Source organism: Lampetra fluviatilis, chromosome 19 (genome assembly GCF_964198595.1).
Source record: "Lampetra fluviatilis chromosome 19, kcLamFluv1.1, whole genome shotgun sequence".
Taxonomy (NCBI): domain Eukaryota; kingdom Metazoa; phylum Chordata; class Hyperoartia; order Petromyzontiformes; family Petromyzontidae; genus Lampetra; species Lampetra fluviatilis.
The window spans coordinates 5,372,968-5,386,195 of NC_136293.1; the positions used below are offsets into that span (position 1 = coordinate 5,372,968).

The 13,228-nt window shown below is 59.2% G+C and overlaps 2 protein-coding genes across 2 annotated transcripts; one reads left to right on the forward strand and one right to left on the reverse strand.

The window, feature by feature from the left end:
• Positions 1-75: 75 nt before the first annotated feature.
• SMPD1 (sphingomyelin phosphodiesterase 1) lies at positions 76-6,156 on the reverse strand. The gene is made up of 6 exons (XM_078864865.1): positions 5,024-6,156; positions 3,927-4,129; positions 3,401-3,572; positions 3,174-3,250; positions 2,206-2,351; positions 76-1,641 (listed from the first exon to the last, which is right to left on the reverse strand). Exons 1-6 carry the CDS (start codon positions 5,867-5,869, stop codon positions 1,238-1,240), a joined length of 1,848 nt encoding a protein of 615 aa, XP_078720991.1. The 5' UTR covers positions 5,870-6,156; the 3' UTR covers positions 76-1,237.
• On the forward strand, positions 5,876-12,340 carry RRP8 (ribosomal RNA processing 8). Its single transcript, XM_078864750.1, has 8 exons — positions 5,876-5,907; positions 6,356-6,787; positions 8,000-8,189; positions 8,379-9,574; positions 10,268-10,397; positions 10,711-10,817; positions 11,124-11,220; positions 11,971-12,340. Exons 1-8 carry the CDS (start codon positions 5,876-5,878, stop codon positions 12,082-12,084), a joined length of 2,298 nt encoding a protein of 765 aa, XP_078720876.1. The 3' UTR covers positions 12,085-12,340.
• The last annotated feature ends 888 nt before the right edge of the window (positions 12,341-13,228 follow it).

Below are 13,228 nucleotides of genomic sequence, written 5' to 3' on the forward strand. Positions count from 1 at the left end.
CACAGCCCATCCAGCAGCAGATTGACCAACGGTTGTTCAAATAGCCACGTCAGTGAGCGGGACACACACACGGAGTGAAGCCTTAATTAATAAAGCCTTTATTAGGGAATCTACAAGTCAACGTGCATTGTCAAGACGCAGCAGCCGCGCCCATCAAGATGAACCGCATCTGGAGGCCACGTTCTCAATAACGTGACTTAAGCACCACTCCACGCATCAATACCCGTGCCAAACCGGGGGTAAACAAACGACAGCGTTTGGCCACCCTTGGTCTGGTGGTGGAGGAGACCTCTCTTACCCTCAACCTCGGCCCCAGCATGGACCACTGGTCTCCATGCCTACAGGCCACACCCCGCTGACTGCATGGTGCAAGTGGCTGTGAAGACAAATCTGCGTGAGATTTATATGAAGGCCAGACGTGCGGTGTCAATATTGGGAGTAAACTATAATCAGCAAGTTACCGCGTTGTGACGTCATCATGAAGCTAACACTGACTTGGAATGTGCAGACCCATAGCCTCTGGATGTTATGGGAGGTTAGGGCCTTTGTAAGTGAAACTAACACTGTCTGCAATTCCATCCGTATTTCTAAAAATCACTGCAAGAATTTACAGTTTAAAACCCGTTTCATCGAAAGCCTTTGTGCGCTCTTAATCGAGGCATTTCCATCGCCTGCATAAAAGTGCAAAAAGACGCGCGTATTGCATTAGCAGCGCAACTGGAACAGGCGTTTAGTCTCGGCAAAATAGATGCACTGCTTAAAAACCGTCCCGAGTTGGTGTCTTGAGAGTGCTGAATATCCTTTTCACATGCCGTGGATTCATCATGAACCACTGACATTTCCCCAATGTTTTTTAAATGCAACCAAATGTGGAACCAATCAGAAGGCAGCTCTTAGAAAGCCATGTTCGTGACGTCTGGAATCTGTGCGAGATGTGGTTGCCTTGCCCCTTAGGCACGCTCCCCCATCAGGGGGCACTGCGATCTCATCCGACTGCACTTCGCCACTCCAAACATTCGAAGCAACCACTGCCAGTAAGAGCTGCGCGAAAAAATTCCGCTTCGAGTCCAAAGCATGAGAAGACGAAGCTTATAGAGGCTTGAATGTAAACCTGCGTGTCAACCAAGTGTAGGGGAGCTGCAAATCACCCAACCCTGAAATGGCACCGACCACGCACGCGAGGAGTGCTGGTGCCGCAAGGGAGCGGCCCGCTCTCCAGCGAGCGCGGCTCCTCGGCCTAGCAGCGGACGGTTTCCTTCCAGATGCGCACGAGGGCCTGGTGCTGCTCGGGCCGCACCTGCCGCGCGCACTGCTCCGGGTCCCAGGAGCGGCCGGATCTCAGCGCACACAGCAAGGCGACCTTGCACATCCCGACGCACGGCTCGGACGAGTGGCCCTTGTGCAGGTGCCACCAGAAGATCGCGAAGAGCGCGTCGTCGTCCTGCATGCGGCGCAGCAGCGCGTCCCAGTCGGCGGGGCCCAGGGCCTCCATCCCGTAGGCCTTGCGGGCCGAGTAGAGGAGGCGCCACGTGGGCCGGTCAAGACGGTTGGCCTCTTCCAGGTCCAGGTAGTAGGTGTGGTGGTCAAGTACAGCGCGAGTGCTGTCGTTACGATCACCGTCGATCTCGTAGACGCGGTAGCCTGTCCACGTGCACCGCGCACAGCGAGTTGAAAGAGCCGAGGAAAGCACCCACACGGCTGATCTGTCAACCCACTCTCTCAAGGTCAAGATGTCATCACGGCCAAAACCAATGATGCCACCACACCTAGCCGATGCTTTCTACCCTCTGCTAGGATCTGCAGCTGCGGTAGAGTAGACATACGGTCTTCAGGATCTGCTCTGGCAGTCTTGCACCATCAGGACTAAGCCTTCCCCCCTTGGTTGTCAGGCCTGTGGAGACCAATCCAGTGTCTGTTTCTTTCAATCATTCCTCCCCCATGCTGCACTTGCGTCCCACCCAGCCCAGACGTTTTTGCCAAATCACATCTGCAAAATTCACCTGCAATGTTTCACTTCCAGACTTCTGCATTACTTATTTGGCCGTGCCACAAAATTCCCAGCATCTGCCTCGGACACCTGAGCTCAAATTCCAGCAACTTGTTTTAAAGCTGTTTAGTCAGGGTCCAGCTCTCTGATCTCCCGTGTGTAAATGTTCACGTGCACTCTGCTCAGCCGATGAGGCTTCTGCTGGTGCTCGGGCTTACCTGGGTTGAGATCCCAGTAGGTGGTGACACTGGGTGACAGGTACGCGACGCCCAGCGGCCGGCTCAGAGTCTCCTCATCATAGAACATCTCAAACTGGTCCGTGTGCACGTGTCCAAAAAACTGGGCAGCAATGGTGGATTCGTACCTGGGGAGGGAAAGGGAGGGCAGAGAATAATCCCTTCTGGATGAAATTCTCTCTCTACTGCTGGAGGGCAGTTCCATTCATCCAGCTGGCTGGAGGTGGACAGCCTCTCCACACTAAGCCCAACTGTCTACAAACTGGGGGCTGCTGGGGCATAATTTCAAACATTACCACTGCCGCAACAAACATTCCACACTCAACGCTTTTTCACGACAACAAGGAAATATTTTACAGATCAACAGAAACGTCAGCTTCTGCATTTTTTTTAGGTCACACCATCTTTGTTGTGGAAAATGCTGATTTAGCAACAATAGTTTCCAACACGGAGCCACAACTTCCTTTCTCGAACGAAGGTCTGTGGTCGCAAGGGAACCCAAAGGCACGGCACGCAGGCTACAGTGCCACTCTCAAAGTGGAGCAACGTGTGGTTCCCCGCTAGCAGGGTGAGCGTTGGCGTGACGGGGAGGAGCTGCGCAGTAACGTAGCCACTCGGCACGTAGCGTGACACGAGGCGTTTGCGTGCTCAGCGTTGTTGGTGTTTGCCTCGGGCTTGGGATTGTTTGAAGAAATAGACACGGATTTATTTTGGAGGCCAGGTTTTGCCAAGTGTTGTGTAACAAGCATTTGTTTATTTTTAACAGTTGTGGATACATTTTTTTTTAATTAAAACCTTGGGCTGGAAAACAACAGGGGGTTTGCGTAGTTGGTGTTATGTAAGGCAGGGTGTTAAGGTGGGGGTAAGCTGTTAGGTATGGAGAGTGTTGCCCAGATTGTTAGGCAGGGTGTCAGGGTGACAGGGCATCAGGCAGACCATGAAGGCCCTACCGGTTGATGATGTGATAGTAGTTCCAGCTCCAGGTCTTGCGACACAGCCCGGGTGCGATGTGACCGATGACGTGAACCTAGAGGCAGAATGCGTTAGCGCACCACCCTGCACCCGTCCAGTTCCTCGTTTAATCTTGCACCACTTCCTCTTGCCTCTGAAAATCACTTCCTCCACAGCGCCACAGATTCAGACGAAATGGAAAATCCCAGCCCCGCTGCCCCCGCACCTTCTCGCCGTTGTTCTCGGCTGCCTGCAGGACGTCCACGAACCACTGCAGCTGCCCGGCAGGGTCCGTGTCGTTGATGGCGAGCCAGAAGTTCTCCACGGAGCAGAAGTTCATGTTGAGGGAGACGACGCGCAGGCCCGGCTTGGCCAGCACCGTGTAGAAGCCGCCAAACCTGGGGGCGCACGCACACACACACGCACTGTGTTTTGCTGATACGAGCCCTACACTTTACCCTGGTCACACGTTAATTTACAGTGGATTGTAATGTTGAACATGCAAATGATTGGCAGCTTAGTGGCGTTATGGTCAGGTCTCCCCATTAAAGTAACAAGAAATAGTTAAACCACAAAGATAACAACTTTGCGGAGCTCAGCTTTACCTTCATCCTGTTCATTTGACCACAGAGCTCATGTGGCCCAAGCACCAATGATGGCCAGAACAAAAGAAAGGGTGGACCCATGGGGTGACTGGCTGGTATATGGCTGATCCCATGGGGTGTCTGGCAAATCCTTTGACTGGCTGGTACCGTAGAGTGACAAGCGCGTCGCTAGGCAGCCAATGACTCCACGCTTTTGCCATGGCATCGTAGAGCCAGGCGGAGGAGTGGTGGCCGGGCGCGGAGGGCGGTGGGAAGCTGTTGACGGGCGAGCTCTCGTGGTTGCCCACGGCCGGGTAGACCGTGATGTCGCCCAGGTACTTGCGGAAGAGCTCCGTGACGGTCGTCAGCGCCTGCAGAGCCACGCAAAGCGAGGGATATCAAACCTCTCGCATCGCACGGGATCTCGTACTCGCCTCAGGCAGGTCTCCGTTGAACAAGACACTTTGAGGGCCATGTTCTTTTCATCACGGCTCGGCTCTGGCTTGGCCTCTAACGCGGCTCAGCTCAGGCTTGAGCCGCTCGGTGGCTTCCCAAGTCGCGTGAGTGACCAGCTCGGCCGTGGCTCGGGCTCGGCTCAAGGGAATCCTGAGTGTGGCTGGGACCGTCCTCAGAGCCAGATCCACTTGAGTCAGAGCCATTCCTGAGCCGAGCCGTGACGAAGAAGATGGGCCCTGGTCTCGATGGGAACAAACTGAAGTCCCGTAGTACCTGCACTAGAGCAACTCGCATTTAAATTTCAGCCGCTTCATTTGACATTAATTTATGCCTAATTATATCAAGATTGTACAATCGGTACCACGTCATGAGCATCCGTTTGCATCTTTTGCAGAGCGGTGCAAGCCTTCATGTTGTGATGTCTGCTTTTGATGTGTGACATGTCGAGAGAGCTACGACTTCAGATATCCCTTCAAGTGACGACATCTGGTCGACACGGTACTTCTCACAATCTCACGTCGCATGAGATAGTAAAACCGACATTTTAAACCTTATTTAGGCTAAATAAAGTTGCAGAAGCAAAGTGAACGTGACGCACACGAGCAAATCACGCGTGACCACCGAGCCTGAGCTCATCAACTCGCTTGAGAAGCCGGTTTCACCACAGCCAGCGGCTCCGACCTGTGCGCCGGCAATGCTCTGGCGCAGTGGAGCCGGTGGCCTCAGGGTAAGACCCGCAGAGAAGAGTGGCCCTCAAGGGCCCAAAGGAATCCTCGGGCCCTCAAGTTGTGGCGAGGCGGGTGACCCACCTGCAGCTGGTCTTGTTCCGTCTGCTCCCACACGTTGTGCGCGGGGATGTCTCCTGTCCAGTACGCGTGCGTGACTCCCGTGCCGCGTCCCTCCTGCCGCGTGGCGTGCTCCTGCCGCGTGTGGTTCTCCTGCCGCGTGGCGTGCTCCAGCAAGCTCTGCACGGTGCGTAGCGGCACGTCGCACGCCCTGTAGTCCCCCCACTTGCCGGCCCCGGGGCGACCGGGCGAGGGGGCCCCGTCCTGCCGCCGGCAGCACAGCGGCTCCCCGCACTCGGCCTGGCTGCCCTCGGCGTAGTCGCGGTCCCAGTGCACGTCCGTGATGAACAGCACCGAGTCCCGGGGCGCCGACGGCGGCGGCGGCGGCCCCGGGGGCTGCACGGGCGGCTTGGGGACGGGCGGTAGCCGCACGCTCCAATTGGCGTGGGGGGGTCCCGGGGGGCCGCAGCCGGGGCCCAGGAGTACCCCGCACACGGAGGCGGGGTCCAGCACGGAGTGGAGCAGCACCGTGACCACGTAGTCCTTGAAGAGCTGCGTCGCGTTCTGGCACACGCGGCGGTCCTGCAGACGAAGCTTCTCGCACACGGAGGCGGCGGCCCGCGCCAGGGCGTCCTCCCCGCCCGGCAGGGACAGCGACGCGTCCACGAACCCCACGGCGAAGCGGCACAGCGCGCACAGCTCCGTCGAGTTGGGCGACGCGGCGGAGGCTGCGGTGACCCCGGGAAGCGCCGGGTTCGTCGCGAAGAGGCCGGGCGGCCAGCTCCAGGGAGCTGCCCAGAGGGGCGCGGCGCCGGCGAGAGAGGCGAGGCCGAGCGCGGCGAGGGCGAACGCCGCCGCCGGCGCCGCCATGGGGAGATGGGGAGGCCGGCGGGAGAAGCGGGCGAGAGGTGGAGGCGGTGGGGTCTGGGGAGGAAGACGGTCTCGGGGGGGTGGTTGAGGTGGTGGTGGTAATGGTGGTGGTAGTGGTTGAGGTGGTGGTTGAGGTGGTGGTAGTAGTTGAGGTGGTGGTGGGGGTAGTGGTCAGAGCCCTCTCGCTGTGCTCGAAGCTGAGGACGCGGCCGCTACTCTGAGGGCCTCGCCGTCACGGAAGTTCCCGCCCCCTCGCCGCACCCCCAACCCCCCCTCCCCACCCCTCCCCCCAACCCCCCCTCCCCACCCCTCCCCCCAACCCCCCCTCCCCACCCCTCCCCCCAACCCCCCTCCCCACCCCTCCCCCCAACCCCCCTCCCCACCCCTCCCCCCAACTCCCCCTCCCCACCCCTCCCCCCAACCCCCCTCCCCACCCCTCCCCCCAACTCCCCCTCCAACCGCCCTCCCCACCCCGTGACCCGGAAGAGGATTGAGCGCCGCGCACGTGGAGGAGCAGGGCGAGCACGTGGGGGAGCCTGAGACGAGGGAGACGCGCTCAGTGTTCCAGGTGAAAGCGACATCAACAAAGCTCGCACTCGTTGTTGTTCTTGTTGTTATCGCCCACATCGTTACCAGCATCGTCGCAAGGGTCACTTGCCTCGGCATCAGCAGCTACCGCAGGGAAACGGCGTCTGCTGCAGTTACCTGCATTCGGACTCTGCGTTCTCCCGTGGCCCCTCTCTCCCGCCCTCTCCTCGTTTCGCTCGCCGCGTCTTTCTGCTCGATCCGCCGCCACAAGCCGAGTGGCGACAAGCGGGAGACGATCGTGGCGGCCCAGGCGGCCCAGGCGGGCGTGCTGGGACCACGACGAGCCCGGCCTGCCCGAGTTTGCGTATCCGGACGCGGCTGGCATCAGCGGCGAGTGCTGTCGGAACTATCCTGGGACCCCATACTCTTTGGTTCTTTCAGTAAAATCACGTACATAGAAAAAAAATAAAGTGAATAATAAAGAACTAAAATAATAATGAAACACTAATGTAGACTGTAGCCTGGTTATTCAGCTGGGTGAGTGTACTGGCAGTCTATAATGTAGACTGTAGACTGGTTATTAAGCTGGGTGAGTGTACTGGCAGTCTATAATGTAGACTGGTTATTAAGCTGAGTGAGTATACTGGCAGTCGATAATGTAGACTGTAGCCTGGTTATTAAGCTGAGTGAGTGTACTGGCAGTCTATAATGTACACTGTAGCCTGGTTATTAAGCTGGGTGAGTGTACTGCCAATCTATAATGTAGACTGTAGCCTGGTTATTCAGCTGGGTGAGTGTACTCGCAGTCTATAATGTAGACTGTAGCCTGGTTATTAAGTTTGGTGAGTGTACTGGCAGTCTATAATGTAGACTGTAGCCTGGTTCTTAACCTCGGTGAGCGGACTGCCAGTCTATAATGTAGACTGCCAGTACACTCACTACAGTCTACATTAGTGTTTGTTTTAGTTTGTATTATTTTTATTCATTTTATTTTCATTCTTTTTCTATCTACGCGAGTTTACCGAAAGAACCAAAGAATATGAATTCCTATCATTGCGGTGACAAAGGGGGGGTGGGTCCCTCTTGCCTATTTGTCTCACCTGGTTCAACAATTACAACTGACTTGATCCAGCCTCCAGCCTGAGAACACGCGCCGTGGTGTGTACACATCAGCGCTGGGAAAACAAAGGCGGCCGCGCGTGGTTTTTGTTTTAGTAAGTGTTCACTAAGGGGCCATCCATTTAGTAGGTACGCAAAAATCTGTCCAAACTTGACCCCTCCCTGTACGCGCGCGTACTTTTTACACCCCCCCCCCCATCTGCGTACGTACGCCTGACCCCCCCCCCCCGAATCCTATAGAACGGCTGATATTTAATCCACGCAGAAACGATCAAGGATTAATAATATTTACGTGTTTAACCAAACAGATAGTCCACCGCCTGACTAACTAATTTTTTAAGGCCAATGTAGACAAATTATTATCGAGGCTTCACCCCCCTAGCCTGGCACAAGCGCTGTGGTGACCTTTACCTCCACTTCGTGGCGAATATCGGCTGTTGTGTATGCGCGTGTGTGTGTATCTTGCGTGCCCAGCGTTTACAGGAGACTCAGGAGTGCCATGTTCGCGGTGTCGCAATGGGGCGACGCGCACGAGGGACGCAGCCTCACCCAGGCGCTCTTTCCCTCTGGGCAGAAAGGGGCCCGACGACCCCCTCAGCGCTCCCCAAAGACCCCGAGCCCCGCTCGGCTACCACAGGCCTCCTCGACACCACCACCACCACCACCCCCAAAGGTCTCGCCTCCCTCAGCAGCTTGATTGTCACCACGCCGTGGACACGGACCCCACTCGTAAACTCAACTCGCTCGCTCCCTTCACGCCATTCATTCCATTCGCTCATTCCCTTCAATAACTCATTCGCTTCGCTCTTCTCATTGCACGCGCTCGCAAGACTCACGCGAAGTGCGCACGCTGTTGTCGCAGGACGGTGCTGGAGGCGCCGTCGAGAAGGAGAAGAAGAAAAAGAAGAAGCGGCGCAAGCTGCGGGTGCGGCGCGGCGCCGAGGAGGGGGCTAGCGACGGAGCCGGCGAGGCCGAGGGGAGCACACGCAAGACCCCACGGCGTAGAAAGACGCCGGTGGACGAGAAGTGGCGGCCCAAACGCAAGCGGACGCGCAAGCGGCCGTCCCAGAGCGAGGCCCCGGCCGACGACGATGCCGACAAAACGGAAACGCGCAAACGGAAGAAATCGAAGACATCGGCGGGAGACGCCGCCGAGGTCCCCGCCGACGAACTAGGGGAACGCGCGAACGACCGCCCCCCTCGCAAAAAAGCGAAAGCGGAGAGCGCCGAGGGAGACGAGCAGAGCGGGGATGACGGAGAGAGCGGCGTGGGAGACGAGCAGAGCAGGAAGGGGAAGAAGCCACTCACGAGGAAGCAGTGGCAGAACCGCATGAAGAGCAAGCGGCGGATCCGGAACAAATACAAGCAGCGCGAGCTGGTGTGGCGGAAGGAGCCGGAAGAGCCGGTCGATGATGGCGACCGGCAGGTGGAGGAGCCCGCGGATGCCGCCATGCAAGACCCCTCGCTCTCCAAATACAAAAGCAAGAAGCTGAAAAGGCAGAAGGAAAAGGAGGAGAAGCAGCAGGTGGAGGCTGAGAGCCGTGACGCCGTCGGGGCGGAGGCAGCGTGCGACGGAGACGTCGAGACCGTCGGTAAAATCAAAAAGAAGAAAAAAAATGTCGCTAAATCGGAGCCCAAACGGCGCAAAGCGGAGAGTCCGACGGAGAACGGCGACGCACAGGAAGGGGCAGGAGATGCCGCGGCTGCCAAGAGTAAAACAAAGAAACTGAAGTCGTCGGCGGCGGCGACAAAGAGGGGATCCACCAATGACGCGGAGGAGGATGAGGATGGCGCCCACCCGGATCCCAATGCCGCTCCCGCGCCGCCGGTCCCCGCAGACCGCTCCGCTGCGCTGCGGCTGCGCATGCAGCAGCGCCTGCAGGGCGCGCGCTTCCGCTTCCTCAACCAGCAGCTGTACGAGGGCAGCAGCCGCGATGCGCGGGCCCTGTTCCGCGGCGACCCCCAGGCCTTCCAGGACTACCACCAGGGCTTCACGGCGCAGGTGCAGCGCTGGCCTGTGAACCCGCTCTCGCGCATCATCTCCTCCATCAAGAACCGGTGCGTGTGCGAGCGAGCGTGCGGGAGCGTGCGGGAGCGTGCGGGAGCGTGCGAGCGAGGGAGCGTGCGCGAGCGTGTGTGCTCCCATACATACGCGGCGATGGGTCGATTGCAGCCATTCTCAAGATGTTCACAATACGCCCGTTGGTAGCCTGCCGCCGCTACCACGACGCGCGGCGGCAGTGGGGGGCGCTGCTGCACGTTTCAGAGGGGGCAAAACATTCCTGGGGGCGAAGTTGACTGCACATGAGTGAAGACTCATTCTACAATGTTCTACGTTTCTTGAGTTAAATACTCATCAGCAATGATTTGTCAAATACTTATAAATGTAACATTCGTAATCAATCCGTAGCGTTGGTCCTCGTCGCGTGGTTCCCAGCCTGTGCCCTGCTGCTGCCCCGTCGGCAGGGGCCGCAGGAAGTGGCTCGTGGCACCGTCGCAGACAAGACCAATCCTTCACCAAAACGCCACGGTGCTTCACCGCCCATTGCGCCACCGTCACTAAAAGGGGGTGGAAACGTGGCCATGGCGTGCCAGCGTGTCACAGCGCCCTTCCAGTCGTGTGGAGTTTGTGTTGTTGGGGAGGGGGGTCGGGGGAGAAGCTGCCCCCCCCCACCCAGATTCGACTGCCAATGAGCACCGCAGGGTGCTGAGTGGAGGGTGCTGAGTGGGGTGTTGCTGTGTGCCCCACAGGCCGGCGTCGCTGGTGGTGGCCGACTTTGGGTGCGGGGACGCGCAGCTCGCAGCCTCCGTGCGGAACCACGTGCACTCGTTCGACCTCGTGGCGCTGAACGAGCGCGTGACGGCCTGCGACATGGCCAAGGCACTGCTCACCACCACACACACACACCACTGCTTGCTACCGTCGCTCACCACCACCACTCAAGACCACCGCTCACCAGCACACACCGTTACCACGGTAGTGTAGCGGTTAGTGCGCTGCGCTACGATCCCTGGTGTGGTACGTAGACATCAGCACTGGGGAGACAAGGGGGCCGGCCTCAGTGCGGGCCGCCCGTCCCCTCGTGTGCCGTGTCGGCCTACATTGGCGCTGCTCGCGGACAGCCCTTGCCCCACCGGTCCACTAACGGCTGCACGGGGGATCTTTGTCTTTGTGTGGGCACGGGGGGGTCCAGGTGCCCCTGGAAGGCGCTAGCGTGGACGTGGCCGTCTTCTGCCTCTCGCTCATGGGGACCAACATCCAGGACTTCCTCACCGAGGCCAACCGCGTGCTGCGCACAGGGTGAGGCCCTCCTGACCCACGCCCCCCTCCCCCCTCCCGCACGCCCCCCCTCCCCCCTCCCACACGCCCCCTCCCCCTCCTGCGCGCCCCCCTCCCCCCTCCCGCGCACCCCCCTCCCGCACATCCCCGTCCCCCCTCCCTCACGCCCCCCCAAACCCCCCCCCCACCCCCCCCCCTCACACACCCCTCACGGCGCTCCACGCGCGGCATCCTCGCGTGTTGCCGCTGCGCGTTTGTTTGCCGTGAGTCTGTGGCGCCGCGTGTACGAGGAGGCTGTTGCGGTGGCCGCGTGTCCGTGCCGTGCAGGGGCGTGCTGATGATCGCCGAGGTGGCGAGCCGCTTCGAGGACGCCCGCAACTTCCTCAGCGCCCTCTCCGCGCTCGGATTCAAACTGCTGTCCAAGGTACCACCACCACCATAACCACGGCCTCCACCACCACCATAACCACCAACACAATTACTACCATCACAACCACCGCTACCAACACGACAATCACCACCACTACCACCATCACCACTACCACCATCACAACCACCACAACTACCACAACCACTGCCACCACTGCAATCACCGCCACAACCAACACAGTCATTAAACCTACCAACCCATCCACCACCACCGCAGCCACAACTACCACGACATTCACCACCACAACTACCACAACCACCAAATCAACCACCGTCATCACCACTACTGCTGCTGCCCTCAACTGTGGTGGGGAGCGGGGGGCCCGTTGACGCTGCTGCGAGCTTTCCCCTAACGCCACGATCCCCACCCCGATGATGGAGGCCGCTGTGCGAGTGTGTGCGACCGTGCAATGGTGGCATGTGCCGGTAAACATCCGGCTGTTTGTCGCTGTGCTGCGTGCGCTCATCTGGCTCGGGTGGTGGCTGCTCAGCGGTGGAGTGAACAGCTCAAGTTCAAAGTTCAATCTTCTTTGGGGGGTCGACTTGGTACATCGTCTCTCCGTGGTCGATAAAATGAGCACGGCTTTGCGGGGAGATAAATGGTGGTAGTCCGATGGCGAGACTCGCTCCCGTAATCGTAACGAGCAATTTCCACCGCTGGCTCACGACTGTAAGCGGGCGACGAGCCGGAACCCAGCGTGGTTGTTGACGTGCGCGCTCGCTGTGCCCCCTGCGGTTCTGCCAGAACATGGAGGACTCGCACTTCCACCTGTTTGAGCTGCAGAAGACCGCTCCTCCCAAAGCCAAAGAGCAGCTGCCCGGCCTGGCGCTCAAACCGTGCGTCTACAAGAAGCGGTGAGGGCCCCTCCCGGCGCCGACAAGTCGACGGAGCTCCTGCGGCGTGACGGAGCTCCTGCGGCGTGACAGAGCTCCTGCGGCGTGATGGAGCTCCTGTGGCGGCGTGCACTCTGGCGACGCCAGCGGCTCCGGCGTGGGGAGGGGGGACCGGGCACCGGGGCGAGTGCGACTGGCGCGTGCGGTCGAGGCGTGGCGGTAGCGATCGCGAGCGGTGCCGCATTCCCCATTCTTAATTTTTTTCGATAAAGGAAACTTTTAACCCAGCCTGCTCGTTGGTATGATTTGGGTTGGGGTGAGGGTTTGGTGGATGATGGCTGTGGCCGTGCGGGTACTCCCAACAGAACTTGCGCAGTAGCACTCGCACACAGCAGCATGCAGCACACACGCGGCACACACAGCACACACAGCACACAGCAGCACACAGCACACACGCGTGCAGCACACACGTGGCACACACAGCACACACAGCACACACGCGTGCAGCACACAGCACACAGCAGCATACAGCACACACGCGTGTAGAACACGCACGCCAGCGAGGGTGCGTTGGGTGGGAGTCGGCACGATCGTTTATTGGGAAAGCCGCGCCGCCCCCCACACGCGCAAGAGGCCTCACATTTACTCGGGAACCGACTTCTTCACTCGGGAATGGGGTCACCACGACGCCCAACTCCCTAACACCACCAACACCGCCGCTGTGACTTCCAGCCCAATGCACGAGCCCGTTTCCTAGACCCGTATCCCCTAGCCCACTGACTTCGACCCCTGGCTCGTAGGCCATTCTACTAGCCCCCAAACAGCTTTTAACCCCTGCTGGTGAATTACCTCTGCCCGTTCCCCTGCGCACATTCGAAATTTCTCCTGCACGGTATCCATGCCAAAACCTGCGCCCGACATGAAAGGCTTTTGGGGGCCGTGCCCCACACCCCCTGCCTGTGACCCCTGGCCCGCAAGGATAGCTCCTCACTCCTAGCCAGTTACACAAGCAAGGACCTCCAGTCCTTGGTCCTGATACTAGCCCCTGACCCCCTAGCCGTAACCCCTAGCCCCTGACCCCCTAGCCATAACCCCTAGCCCCTGACCCCCTAGCCCTGACCCCCTAGCCCTGACCCCCTAGCCCTGACCCCTAGCCCTGACCCCCTAGC

Coding starts and splice junctions, on each gene's coding strand:
- SMPD1 (XM_078864865.1), bottom strand. CDS start 5,869: ATGGCGGCGCCGGCGGCGGCGTTCGCCCTCGCCGCGCTCGGCCTCGCC. Junction 3,251..3,400: donor CCGAGAACAACGGCGAGAAG/GTGCGGGGGCAG, acceptor TTCTGCCTCTAG/GTTCACGTCATCGGTCACAT. Junction 1,642..2,205: donor CTACTGGGATCTCAACCCAG/GTAAGCCCGAGC, acceptor GCACGTGGACAG/GCTACCGCGTCTACGAGATC.
- RRP8 (XM_078864750.1), top strand. CDS start 5,876: ATGGGGAGGCCGGCGGGAGAAGCGGGCGAGAG. Junction 6,788..7,999: donor GGACGCGGCTGGCATCAGCG/GCGAGTGCTGTC, acceptor CAGCGTTTACAG/GAGACTCAGGAGTGCCATGT. Junction 11,221..11,970: donor GATTCAAACTGCTGTCCAAG/GTACCACCACCA, acceptor CGGTTCTGCCAG/AACATGGAGGACTCGCACTT.